Source organism: Cetorhinus maximus, chromosome 15, assembly GCF_964194155.1.
Source record: "Cetorhinus maximus chromosome 15, sCetMax3.hap1.1, whole genome shotgun sequence".
NCBI lineage: Eukaryota > Metazoa > Chordata > Chondrichthyes > Lamniformes > Cetorhinidae > Cetorhinus > Cetorhinus maximus.
In genome coordinates this window covers 68,166,788-68,180,538 of record NC_135893.1, presented here as the reverse complement: position 1 = coordinate 68,180,538, position 13,751 = coordinate 68,166,788, and the positions used below count along the sequence as shown (strand labels likewise).

Sequence of the window (13,751 nt, the reverse complement as noted above, 5' to 3'; positions counted from 1 at the left end):
CTGCGGAGAGAAATAGAGTTAACATTGCAGCTCGAGATGACCTTTCATGAGAACTTACTAGCACAAATGCTGGTGGTTAAATGCTGTTGGGGAGGGAGGGAGGGAGTTTACAATAAACACCCATGGAATCACTGTTCAAACAAGAATGGCTTGGATTATTTTATTAACTTCAATATGTGGAAAAAGTCAGCCTAGGTTTGCATTCCTAATCACTGCCAGTAACAGTGCTAGGAAGGGTATGTATTTGCAGGTAATGTATGAGGTTGTGATGATTCTGTGTGCTTGAATGGCCTGGTGATACTGAGGCTTAGCGCATGGATAAGATACGCTAGAGCAGTCGGTGTCTTTGAAATCATCATCATCTTCTTATGTAGTCTCTCAGGATGAAGAATGACTTGTTTCCACTCATGCTCCAAGGGTTCTCAGATGGCCGATAAGCCCAATGCACAATCTGCAGACTCTGCCTCTTGTGGTACAAGTGGTGCTTGAAGGGTTGGGTAGATGGGTTGTTTGGAGATTTGTGCGCTCCCTCTAATGCCTCAACTTTGCCTCTGAATGTTCCTGACGAAGTCTCTTGATGTGTTCAGTGCCCTTCCAGATGAACCTTCTCCATTTCGGTCGGTCACAAGCCAGGATCTCCCATTAGCCGGCAGGGATGTTTGACCTCTTCACGGATGCTTTGACAACATCTCTAAAGAGTTTCTGCTGTTCTCCTGTGAGACTCCTGCCGTGACCAAGTTCCAAGTAGAGCTGTTGCTTCAGGAGTCTGGTGTTAGGCTAAACCATCCTCCAATATGAGCCATTAACTTCAGGGAACAAAGGGGAGATGTTGGGGAGGGAGGGAGGGAGTTTACAATAAACACCCATGGAATCACTGTTCAAACAAGAATGGCTTGGATTATTTTATTAACTTCAATATTTGCCTTTTAGATATTTTAAACAAAGAAGAATATTTACAGAAACAGAAGTCTGAACCAATTATCTTCTCCAGAGAAAAGCATTTAAACACCTTTGAATGCGTCATGCCTGCTAACATCAAAGCTGTAACTGCCAAGGTAAAAGCTTTCCCTTATTGTTTTTTTGCTGTTTTGTTACAAACGTTGGTAATAAAAAAATGTTTGTTTTGTTGCAATGTCAAAAGCCACTGACATACTGCTGAGAAACATAACTGGACCAATAACAGCTTGTGTTTATATTGTGCCTTTAAGATAATAAAAATTTCAAAAGTGTTTCACAGGAGTATTATCAAACAAAAATTGACACCCAACCACATAAGGAGATATTCGGATAAATAACCAAAACTTGGTCAAAGAGGTAGGTTTAGAGGAATGACTTTAAGGAGGAAAGAAAAAAAGAGGTGGAGAGGTTTAGGGAGGGAATTCCAGCACTTAAGGCCTATAGGTAGCTGAAGGTGGAGCCAGCAATGGTGGAGTGGTTAAAATTGGGAGTGCTTAGAGGCCAGTAATAGATGAGCGCTGATATCTCAGAGGATTGTGGGGCTGGAGGAGATTATAGAGATGGGGAAGAGCGAGACCATGGAGGGATTTGAAAACAAGAATGAGAAATTTAAAATCGAGGCATTATTTAACCGGAACCAGTGTAGGTCAGCGAGCTCATGGGTTAATGGGCGAACAGGCAGCAGAGGTTCCGATGACTTCCAGTTTACAGAGGATAGAATGTGGGAGGGTGGCCAGGAAGTCTGGAGATAACAAATGGATGAGGATTTCAGCAGCAGATGAACTGAGACAGCAGGGTGGGGAGTGGGGGGGTGGTGTTGGTGGGAGATGGGCAATGTTATGGAGGTGGAAATAGACAGTCTTAATGGCATGGATATGGGATTGAAAGCTCATCTTCAGGCCAAATATGGGGTTGTGAACAGGTCTGATTCAGCTTCAGATAGTTGTCAAGGAGAGCAATAGAATCTGTGATGAGGGAGTGAAGAAGGGGCCTGAAGACAATGGCTTCACCAAGTCACCAGATCTGGAGGGTGGAATTAGTTATTGACAATAGTGCAAAACAAGAAATGGTGAATTTGCAGTCATCTCAGTCAATGGGGCGGGCTGCAGACGGGGCGGGCTGCAGACGGGGCGGGCTGCAGATGGGGCGGGCTGTGAATCAGGTGGGTTAAAGGGAGATTTGATAGAAGTGTTTTAAATTATGAGGGGTTTTCATATGAGCAGATGGGGAGCAACTGTTTCCAGCAACAGGTGGGTCAGTAACCAGAGAACACAGATTAAGATAATGGCAATAAATGAGGGAGACATAAGGAGGATTCGTTAATGCAGCAAGGTGTTATGACCCAAAATTCACTTTCTGAAAGGTGCTGAAGGCAAACTTAATAGTAACTTTCAAAAGGGAATTGGATAAATACTTGAAAAAGAAGAAATTTGCAGGGTTATAAGGAAAGAATATTGAAGTGGGACGAAATGAACAGCTGTTTCAGAGCTGGCATATATATGATGAGCAGAACGGCTTCCTTCTGTGCTTTATGTTTTTATGATTCTAATTGCAGGAAAGCTGTACAATTGTTCAGGTTGCAACCCTGCAAATTTCTTTTACTGCCCGCCTGATTTACAGACCATTCCATTTACAGCCCACCCCATTTACAACCTATCTGTTTACAGCCCACCTGATTCACCGATTTCCCCATTTTCAGCTCACCCCATTGACAGTCATCCTCACCCTTCACCCAACTTTAGAGGAAGAACAACTTGGACTTATACAACAATAAAAAACATCCCAAGATCTTAATCAGAATAGAGAGGCTGAGGGGTGCAGGGAGAAAATTTTCAGCATGAGGCCTAGAGGCGACTAAAAGCTTGGTTGGTGCTGATAGGTGAAGAGAGGGAGAGAATATGCAGGAGGGGATGAATTCAAATGGCAGAGATAGGGAGGTGCAAGTTTATGAAGAACTTTTAAATGAAAGGCTGAAAATTTTAACTTCTAAGAATTTGGGGACCAGAAGCCAATGTAGATCAGCAGTGGTGAATGTGGTTTAAAAATAGGACTTGGTGTGGGTCAGAGTAAGTTTTGGAGGAGCTAAAGTTTACAGAGGGTGGAGGACAGAAGACCAGCCAGGAAGACATTGGAGCAGTCAAGTCTAGAGGTGACAAAGGCATGAGAGAGGGTACATTCAATTGTACTTCTATCTCTGGTCACAATGAAAGCACTTTTTTTTGCGCTTACAATAAATTAATGGCAGCCGTTGTTACGATTCCCACAGAGACTGATAACCTTTAAACAGAGATATCAATTTTCCAGTGATGAATTTGCCAGCCACTGACAGAATTGCACAAGATATCACATTTTAAGAATTTTACTGTAACGAACAAACTAAAATCAATATAGAGTAAACATTATTTAATAGGCCAATAATATAATAAACTACAGAAAAAGTATTTCCTCATTAATTAATTGACACAACCAAAAATATGTTACGCCATGCTCTGAACAGATATGTAGCTTGTAGATTAAGTCCCAACCTCCTCCCAACTTTTCATCAGACTCCCTTCTCATTGCTGCTTCAGGGCAAGTCTTTCAGTATTCTCTTTAAGTCCCTTTACTCAATCATCTGAGCATATTGTACTGACTTCCAGCAGCAAGGCAACCTCTGGCAACTCCTTGGTCCTTAACTCACTACCAGTCCTGTCTCTTCAAACAGGAAATGCATTCTTACAAGCATTCTGCTTGGTGGTTAACACAAAACAATCTTTTTCACTGCTTGGCACAGCAGCAGTTGTTTCCCTCCCTTTCCAGTTCTCTCTGAGTCTTGAGAGTCTGCATCCAGAAAGACTAGCTGTCCCTCTTTTGTGTCAAGATAAATTTCTATGGGTTTCGGCCTGGGCCTCTTTCCCCAATGACAATCGAATCTCATGGGCCTAGGCAATGTTCAGTATGCTCTTACCATCTCGCATTCCAGGTCACTCTGTTTTACCTCAAATTAAAGGAAACAGTTTAAAACATAACTGCCTTATAACATTTCGTATTCATAACACCATGCCTTCGGCTATCTAAGCCCCAAGCTCTTTCAATTCACAAGCTTAACCCCTCCATGTCCTTCTCCTCCTTCAAGATCCTTCTTCAAGGCCAACCCTTTCGAGTAGCTTTTGGTTCCCCTTGCTAATATCTCCTTCTTGGTGAGGCATCCATTTTGTTGCTTATGTCTGTAAAGCACTTTGGGATTTTTTTTCAATGTTAAAGGCCCTCTATAATGTAAGTTGTTGTTACACAATATTGTTACACTTGATCATCAAAAATCAGTTGCTACAATTATTGGGATAATTGAAATTATTAGTGGGGGATTCAATATTTTAAAATTAAATGGCAGCAGTCACAGCTATATTTGCATTAAATGGTATAGCATGCTTGGATAAAATTTTTTTTGGATTGTTTTGATGCATCTGTTAAACTGGTGAGATGGAGACAAAAAGATTAAATCTGTCAGCTTGTCTTAATTGGTTGCACCCTCATACCTGAGTCAGAAGATTGTGGCTTCCATCCCAGAACTTGAGCACATGATCTAGCCTGTTACATCCCCGGGCAAGATTCCCCCCAGTTTGTTAACTTCCCGAATGGGACCCCAATTTTGTTATACTCCTGGGTGAGCTGGCTCCCCCTCTTTATTCAACTCCCTCAGCTAATCACAACAAGGTTAATTTAAAAAGAATCCCTTCCCCTGTGGAATACTTTTCCTCATCCAAATGTATTTATCCTTTTAGAAGGAGCCAATTTAACCAGACATTCTTGACTCAAAGAAGGAGTAAGCTTATTAGTCACTAAAAACCTGAGAAAAAATAATTAAAACGCAACACACGTACACCATTTTACACGTTCTGAGATATGAATCAACGTGAGTTGGACTTTAGATGCCTATTAAGACGTGGTAATCGGTCTTTTGTCTCTGCAACCACAGGAGATGAAAGATCAGGCTTTTGCATCTTTCATACCTCAATTTTAAGTGTCACTGCTTGAAGAAGGCCATGACACTTCTTCAGGTGCGACATTCCATGTTCTCTCAAGACAGGTCTCTCAGTATAAACCACAAAGGAATTTTCCAGAAAGTGGCCACTTTACATTATCAGCCATTTTTTGCTCAGTGCCCTTGCTTGTATTTCTTTAAAAACACACGTCTTCCTTAAAAAGTTCATTATGCCCAGAAGTAATTTGTGGCTGTAATTGGCTATTATGACAAGCCTTATTGCTGGAGTGCTACACTGTTGAGGATGCCACACTTGCAATGAGACATTCAATAAAAGCCCCACCTTGTCTGGTCTTTCTGATGGAGACGCCATGGCATTCTATTGAAAGAACAGCAAGTTCTCTAAGTTTCTGGACCAAAACTCTCCCTTTGTACCAATGAACAAATCATTCACTTGTTGCTGCTGGTGGGATCTTGTTGTGCAGTCAGCTCTGCCATATCTGCCTACATAACAAGTGTCACATTGATTGCATATAACATCTCATATTCATAACACCATACTTTAATAAATGCAAGTTACCAATGGGTTAAAGATGGGGTTAAAGTGGAATTTCATAGAAATGCAAGAAAACATATGTCCACGGTTAAAAATAACATGAATAGCTTTACTGATTTCCCCCTCCCTTCCACCCACATTGATATACAGCTACTTTTTCTGCCGTCATTATGGTGGAATTAACTTAAGTGAACAATGATTTTAAATCTAAATGTAATGCTGAATTTTTGCATTCTTTTTACATTAGTGGAGCTGAGAATGCAGTCATTCAACAGAACCATGGATCAGCAGAATATATAGTGAAAAGATTTCTTTTCTGTTCCCCTCCCTCCCTCCCTCCATCCCTCCCCCCCCTCCCTCCCTCCATCCCTCCCCCCCTCCATCCCTCCCCCCCTCCATCCCTCCCCCCCTCCATCCCTCCCCTCTGCCCATCAAGTTAGATTGAAAAGTGACTTCAATTCCCTGTAATTCCAGCTATTGCTCAATTTGAAAATGTTTTGTGCTGTCAGTTTGTGCCCAGGGGCTGTTGGGAATGAGCCAGTGCAAACTCGCCTTAATCTTTAATCGATGACTGTTTATTTCAACCGATTCTGATCACAATGATAAAAAGAAGGGACGCAAGTCCCAAGTGCTTTGACTCATTAATCAAATGTCAGGTTCAATCAGTTAGCATCCATTATCTGTGTTAAGGCTTAATTTCCTTAAGCATCAACTTGATGTCTATCAAAATGGCTGCCTGCGGCCTGAATTCTCAAACAACAAGTTTGGGGGTAGGGTGGGGGTTGGCGGGGGAGGGAGAGAGCTATCCAATTAAAACTCTCCTTTTCATCCCGAAATTGAATTTGTAAAACTAAGTTCTTCAAAAATTTTGATTCTTCTGAAATATAAGCCTCCATTTATTTTTACACCTAATGGTGAATTTTTGTTATAGAAATATGGTGAAACATAGGGCAGTTTGGATCAAACAGGTTTACTTGCAAGGAGAAAGTTATTAGGAAGGAAATTGCCTGGGGTGTATATAATTTAAAACAAAACTAGCAGGAGGTTGTTAAATGATAACAATGGTGGATAATGTCCATAATCTATGACGTCCTTAATTCGAAGGCTTGTGTGGAGTAGAAGCGCTGGCGCAGACCAATTGGGTGAAATGGCCTGTTTATTGGTGGTAAATTGGTGCAAATTCTATGTAATCCACTGATAGAATCTATTCTCTGTGCCCAGTTCCTGTCACTTCACTTTTATTTATTTCAAAGATATAAAACAAGCATGGTTCTAAATACAAAATTGAAGGGATAGCGGTAAATGACACGAAATAAGACCTTCTTTGGCATTACTGAAGTTCTTAAGACATGCAACATGAGCAAGCTATCTGAGCCCATGGCCATGAATGTCTTACTATCCATGTGCCATATATGGTTAAATTGAAAGACACATGCTGCTTGGTGCTACACCAGGCAAATGCACTGCCTCAGTTGTTACTGAGCCTCATAGATCTGCAAAGAAGTTCAGCATGATCCCTGGTTTATGTTGAGTTAACTCATTTCAGCCGATGGGCCACACTATGAACGGAATTTTCCGTTTTGGACACTAAGGCCAGAATTTTCCCGTTGGCGATTTGGGGGTGGGGCCCACTCACCGACGGGAAAATGACGCGGGATAACGTCGGGAGGAACCCCCGACGTCATCCTGGTCCATTTAAATATTGAGGAAGGCAGGCGGACAGCGAAATCAACTGTCCGCCCGCCGACCTGTCAATGGCCAATTAAGGCTAATTAAGATCATTAAAGACCCTGCCCGTCCAACCTTAAGGTTGGCGGGCAGGCCAGGAGTCCCAGCGGGCTCATGATAATACATGAAACCTCATCCACTGGCGGTGTTTAATAAAGTTTATGTCCTTTTTATTAACATGTCCCATCTCGTGTGACATTGTCACATGAGGGGGACATGTTAATAATTTTTATATTTTTATATTTTTAATGTTTTTTATACTTTCACCGATCTCCCTGAGACAGCATGTGCGAAAAAGCGCACTTTGACAGTTGGGGAATCCCTCCCCTCCCGCACAGGAAGCGCATAGAACTTCCTGTCGGGCAGGCCGCTGGGCGGGCCTTAATTGACCCGCCCACTCAAAATGGCGGCGGGGCCCGCTTCGGCAGCAGAGTTCGGCCTGCCCGCCCATCAAGGTAAGAATTCTGCCCTAAGTCAGGAGTGACTTCCGTTGGAGAGGGGAATGGCTGAGCACGCGCAATCTTGCGCTATTCAGCTCATTAATTATGCAGCTGCGAGGATCACATCGAATCTCGTGGCAGGGCGGGCAGTAAGTGGCCTGCCCTGCCGTCACCTCAGAGGCCCCAACGTCCGGACGCCATATTTGAACGACACCTGGACAGCCATTCACTCTTCCACTCTGCTCCTTGACTCCACACCCCCTCCCCCCAACCCCCAGTCTAGGCTAGGTGTCACCCCTCCCTTGTGCCTTGGCACAGCGTGTGTGACAGGCAGCTGATATCTCTCAATTATGGTGTGAAAGGAAGACAAAAGCAGCATCTACTGACCTGAAGGTCCAGGAAGAAGTCGACCTTGCCAGGTGCATGCCACTCAGGTACAGTCGTGAAACAGAGCATTCTAAATTCCCACTGGCGGAGTGCTAAATTTGGAGAGGGGACAAGTTTCCAGTGTGTTGATGAGCATTGATGAGATGCAAATGGGGTTCCCAACATAGATCAGCGGGACATTCCTTTAACCTGCCATGAAAGTCAGGAGAACAAGTTTCCAAACTACTTTCCCGACATCAGGAAACTGATTTTTGGCCTCCTGCCAAATCCTGTTCCTCTGCCCGCCACAATTCCTACCACTGGCAGGAGCAGAAAATTTCGTCCTATATACCCTCGATGTTCTTTGGTTAACAAGTGTTAAAATTACTTGTTACTTATTGCTGCTGACCACCCACAGCAGTTTCTGTCAGAGAAATGGCCACTTGTGGACTTTGGATAAAGACACAATCAATTTCGTTTGTAGTGCCTAGCAACCCTCACCCTGCCAAACCTACCCACCCTCCCCAACCCTGCACCACCACTCCTGTCCCTGTCGACACTGTATTCTGACTGGCTTACGAAGAAAGGCCAGTTGAAAGGTTGCCAAATAAGCCTGTACCTCAGCATTTGCCATCATCTTCAGGAGTATTGAGAAGAAAATTAGGAGGAGGCAACCTGAAAATGAGCATGAAACAATGTAATTTGAACATGCATTATGCCTGTGGGAGTTCTTATATTAATTTTTTCAAAGGTCTAATCTTCAGCCTACTTGCATTATCAGGCATGTAGAGCAGCACCATCAATTTGATGTTTGTGGCTGACAAAACACTCATCGCTTCCTCCTCTCCACATTTTGGGTTATGTTTTATGAAACTCAGTTGTGATAGCAGAAGGATGAGAGCTGGTCGGTGTGATGTTCATTCAAATTGTCTTTCCCTTTTCTTTCCATAATATAGAATAAACATTGTTTACTAGAAGCCGGACTGAGCTGCACAAGAGATTTAATTAAGAAGGACATCTATCCAATTATAATTGTCATTAAAGTCTGTGAGAAGAACATCAAGCGATTCAGGTACTGCCTGATCCTTTCCACATTGGTGCCTTTAATTTGTTAAAGCTGCCATCTCTAATCAATGTTGCCAAATTAAACTTGTCTTGTTATGCAGGGAGGGGCTAAAGATGCTTAGTGGCTATTGTAAGAAGGGTTCCTTATGTCACCCTGTTAAAAGTCTCACATTCAATTTTCAATAATTCAAAATTTAATTGAGCACTCCAGGCAGGGAACGATACAAAGCTTTGATTCGCTGATCTATACCCTTTTTAAGCTCAACTCCCCTGCTGCAAGGGGAGTACGGGATCATTTCAATTGAAGGTACAGAAGCCCTGATTTTAATTTAGGATGGGAATCGGATGTGTAGGGAGAGGTTGTCGTGTTGAGGGGATGGGGGAGGTGGAAGTTTGACAGGGCAGGTGACAGGCCTTCATGGTGTCAATTTTAACTCCTGGGCCCTCACTTTAAAATGACTGATGGATGGCCTCCCAAAAGTGTACCGTAACAGGCAGCCCACCCGCAATTTCTACCACTGCTACCAAAGCCTACTTAAAGTGAGAATGCACCTCCTAAAGTGAGGTAGCCTCACAATGATGAGTCGTCCTCCTGCCAACCCCACTCCCAGGTTCACATGGCACCCTGGAGGAGGTCCAGGTGGAGGAAGTGAGGAAAGGTTTCCCAAGACCCAAATGAAGCAGCCCTGTTGAGAGGTGTCTGAAAGGCTCAGTGCCACCAACATCATCCCCAGGACCTCATCTCAATGCAGAAGGCAGTTTTCTGACCTCTGAAGAGCAACAACAGTGAGTTGCAAGTGTGCAATCAGTGAGGGGCAGCACACAAAGAAAGCCAGCCACGCTGCAAAGCCCCAAGCTCGCTCCTATTGACCGCGGAGTTCAAAGAGGAAAGTGAGGTCCTTCTCCGTTGTGGCAATGGAGATCATCAGTCACTTGTTTAATGCAGCTGTGTGCTGCTGACCATGATATGTGGCCCATGCCTCCTGTAGCAGCCTGAAGGGATCCAGTGGTGAAAACATTAAGGACTGCAATGAATTTGAGGGCCGCTGGCATAGTCCCACTCTCCACCAAGCTGCAAGTACATTTTTTTGAGATTCATTAAGCTCTGTGACAGGAAAGACCCAGTATATGTCAATGTAAAATCAGCAAATTATTTTAAAGCAGAATTTGACATAAAGGAGCCATAACAGGTGATTAAGACAGTGCACAATGAAATGTCAATGCAATGGCAAGCAATTGTACGGCATTGAGCGGGTTTAGGAGGGGTATTCTTAATTAAAGTTCTGTCTACATAATTTGATGTCTACAATTGTGCAAACCAATGTTCAACATGAGTACAGTAGGTTTGGTTGATCGATATCTCCTCATTATGTACAGTTATCTGCAGAAAATGCATTTCCTGTAAGTGGAGCTGACTATGTATATTTTTTTAAGTCTCAACTGACCTCTGTTCAACATCCACCCATGGTGATCTGATAGAGATTAGGAACTCAATATTGAAGGAAACTGAATATACATCCCACAACTGACAGGGCCCCAGCGTATCATCGATCTCATTGTGTTCTTTTCTCCCTTGTTGGCTTCAGTGATGTTTTCAAAGAGACACCACAAAATATCACTGGAAGAAAAATACCTTTGAGAAGGATTAGTAAGGGTTCTTACTCTTAACAGATTATAATAGCAGTTAATGAAAGTAAAGGAGGTAAAATAATTAGTGTGGTTTATACAGGAGCTTCATCACATTGCATTACTGATTGGCAGGATTCATGTCGAAGTTTCACCGAAATAGTGTCTGGGCCATAGGGACACAGTATCAAAATTTTCAGGTGGCACAATAATGAGGTTAACCATGAAGAGAAACTGTGTGCAATGTAAGGAGGGCAATTTAGCGGATTAAGCAGCAAGGCATTGAATTAAATTTAACACAAAGAAATGTGAGGTAATACTTTTCCAGGGGAATTATAAGGGAAGGAAATACAAATTAAATGGTGAAACTATAAAAGGAGTAGAAGAACAAAGAGTCATAAAGGTTGAGGTATAGCCATTTTTATAAATGGAAGGACTCCTGTAAATAAAAAGGGTATTGGATCCTGGACTTTATAAATAGGAACTCAAATACGAATGAGTAATTCTAAGTTTTTACAAATCATTGTTTAGGCTAAGTGTCAGAGTTGGCTCAGTGGTACAGCACGCTTGCCTGTAAGTCAGAAGGTCTTGGGTTGAGCACAAATCTAGGATGACATTTCTATGCTTTAATTATGAGGGGGAGACTAGAGAAACTGGGCTGTTTCATGAGAACAGAGAAGCTTGAGAGAACAACTGATAGAGGTGTTCAGAACGATAAAGGGTTATGATAAATTAAATAGGAAAGAACGACTTAACTGATCAGTAACTAGAAGGGATAACTTAATGACCATGGCCAAAAGAAGGGAGGGAAAGAATGGATTTTTATTTTATTATGCAAAGAGTTGTTGAGTATGGAAATCCCTACCGAAATAAAGAAGTAGAAGGCAGAATCTGGAATAGCTTTTAAAAGGGAATTGGATAAATATTTGAAAAAGAAAAGCATTAAAGGATACAAGAAAAGGGCAGAGTAATGGAACTAAGTGAGCTGCTCTTTCATTGAGTTAGCACAGGTGGATGGGTCAAAGTGACCTCCTTCTGATCTGCAAAGTTGAGTGATGCAGTGGTAGCTCAGAAATCAGCCATGTCACCTTGGAGAAAGATTAAGTTGTGGCCAAACACTTCCTTACAAGGAAAGAGCAAAAATCAGAAGGAGAGTGTCCACTGGCCAACTCTTATGTGCCTCTGGAGGTTGGTTATAGAGCAGCATAGAGTGAAGCTTGGATCCTTTCAGCCAAGCATGGGCATGGTATTGAGAAGGACCAAAAAGAAGAGGATAGGAGATTAATAGACCTCTGACTACATTTTCTAAATCTTTTAACATATTGTGATATTGCGCTGGTGAAACCTAAATAAGATGTTTGATATTCATAAAGAGGTGAATGAATGTACCTAAATTACAGGAGGCTGCCAGCAAAACCAGACAGCGGTGAGGAAGAGTTCCTGAAGAGCTGCCGTTTGAATGAGAGTGAACTAGAATCTCTCCCCTGCATGTACACAACAGTGGAAGCTGACACGTGGAGCAACATCAAGGAGCTCATCAAAATCATCAAAGAAAAAATCATTGAGGAGCAGAGAAAGACAGTCTGGATCGACCAGGACCAACTCTAGAGTTTTACTGAGTGACTGCAGGATTTATCCTAATGGTACATCCCCAGCCATTAATGGACTTGCAAACTGTAAGCCAGTCTTGCGGGGGAGACACTCAGTTGATGCTTTTTGTGACTGATGGGTGATGATTCCTAGATGGGCAGGTACCTCAGTTAAAATTAATGCTCAGAACAACACTTGTTGCAATTGAAAACTTGCAGTTTTAAAGAAGATGAATGACATCATGAAAATGCTTTTCCATATTCATGATTTCCCAAAGCCTACTTGAGGCGTGGGTGGAAGTAACTGAGGTCATGCATCACTAGCTGAGAGAGAATGCCACTGAGAGAATTCTCAAAGTTTAATCCTTGCCTTCTGCTTATTGCTTACACGATTGCAAGCTCCAGTTTAGCCCGGGTTTCTCGACTATGTATTCATAGCCAAGAAAGGAAAACACTTGTTTGACCCATCAGACCTGACCACTCTGACACCTCACATTCATCCAGTGGCTTATCCAGCTATGTTTATACAAAGATATTGAGGGATTATATCCGTGTAGAATGTGCTACTCTTTGGGGGGAGTGGGGAACGACATTGGTAATCTCACCCAACTGTGCACTCCTGCTGTCGGATCAAGGTTGCAAGAGATCCCAGAAGAGGTTGTATCCTGGAGTGCCGTGAATTCCAGACAAAACAAAGTAACATCAGAGTGGGGGTTATTCCTCTGTGCAAAATGTGTAGCAAAATAATAAGCATATTCTTTGTAAGCAAACAGGTTTACGATTTTACTACACCAGATATAGCGAGGGAAATCGCCTCTGTGAATTAAAACCTTTATAAAGGAGGAGAATTAGAGAAGTCAAGGAAGGAAAAATACTTGAAAAATAATGGGTTCGAATTTCCAAGCAGCCTTCCGGATTTCCCACTGGAAGGAGGGCAGAGATCCCGCAGCACAAATACTATCCCCATTTCTCTAAGGTTTTCACTGTGGGGGAATTAGAAGAATTCTGTTGTTAAAATTGAGATTATCCATTCAGCTGCCTTGTGAATTTTCTTACGGATTAGGAACAGGAATAGGCCACTCAGACCCTCGAGGCTGCTCTGCCATTCAATAAAACCATGGCTGATCTGAATGTAACCTCAACTCCACATTCCCGCCTACCCCCACTAACCTTTCACCCCCTTCCTTATCAAGAATCCATCTAGCTCTGCCTTAAAAATATTCAAAGACTCTGCTTCCACCACCTTTTGAGGAAGAGAGTTCCAAAGACTCATGACCCTCTGAGAGAAAAAATTTCTCCTCATCTCGTCTTAAGTGGGCGACCCCTTATTTTTAAACAGTGACTTCTGGTTCTAGATTCTCCCACAAGAGGAAACATCCTCTCCACATCCACCCTGTCAAGCCCCTCAGGGCCTTATATATTTCAATCAAGTCACCTCGTATTCTTCTAAACTCCAAAGAATA

General features: G+C 42.6%; 1 protein-coding gene across 1 annotated transcript in view; it reads left to right on the top strand.

Moving 5' to 3' along the window:
- Positions 1 to 12,452, top strand: part of card11 (caspase recruitment domain family, member 11) — a 225,828-nt gene extending 213,376 nt beyond the window's left edge. Inside the window, exons 23-25 of the mRNA XM_078558591.1 lie at positions 931 to 1,055; positions 8,965 to 9,080; positions 12,100 to 12,452. Of these exons, the coding sequence (XP_078414717.1) occupies positions 931 to 1,055; positions 8,965 to 9,080; positions 12,100 to 12,307 (449 nt within the window). The 3' untranslated portion in view covers positions 12,308 to 12,452. The remainder of the gene's footprint in view (positions 1 to 930; positions 1,056 to 8,964; positions 9,081 to 12,099) is intronic.
- Positions 12,453 to 13,751: the final 1,299 nt, after the last annotated feature.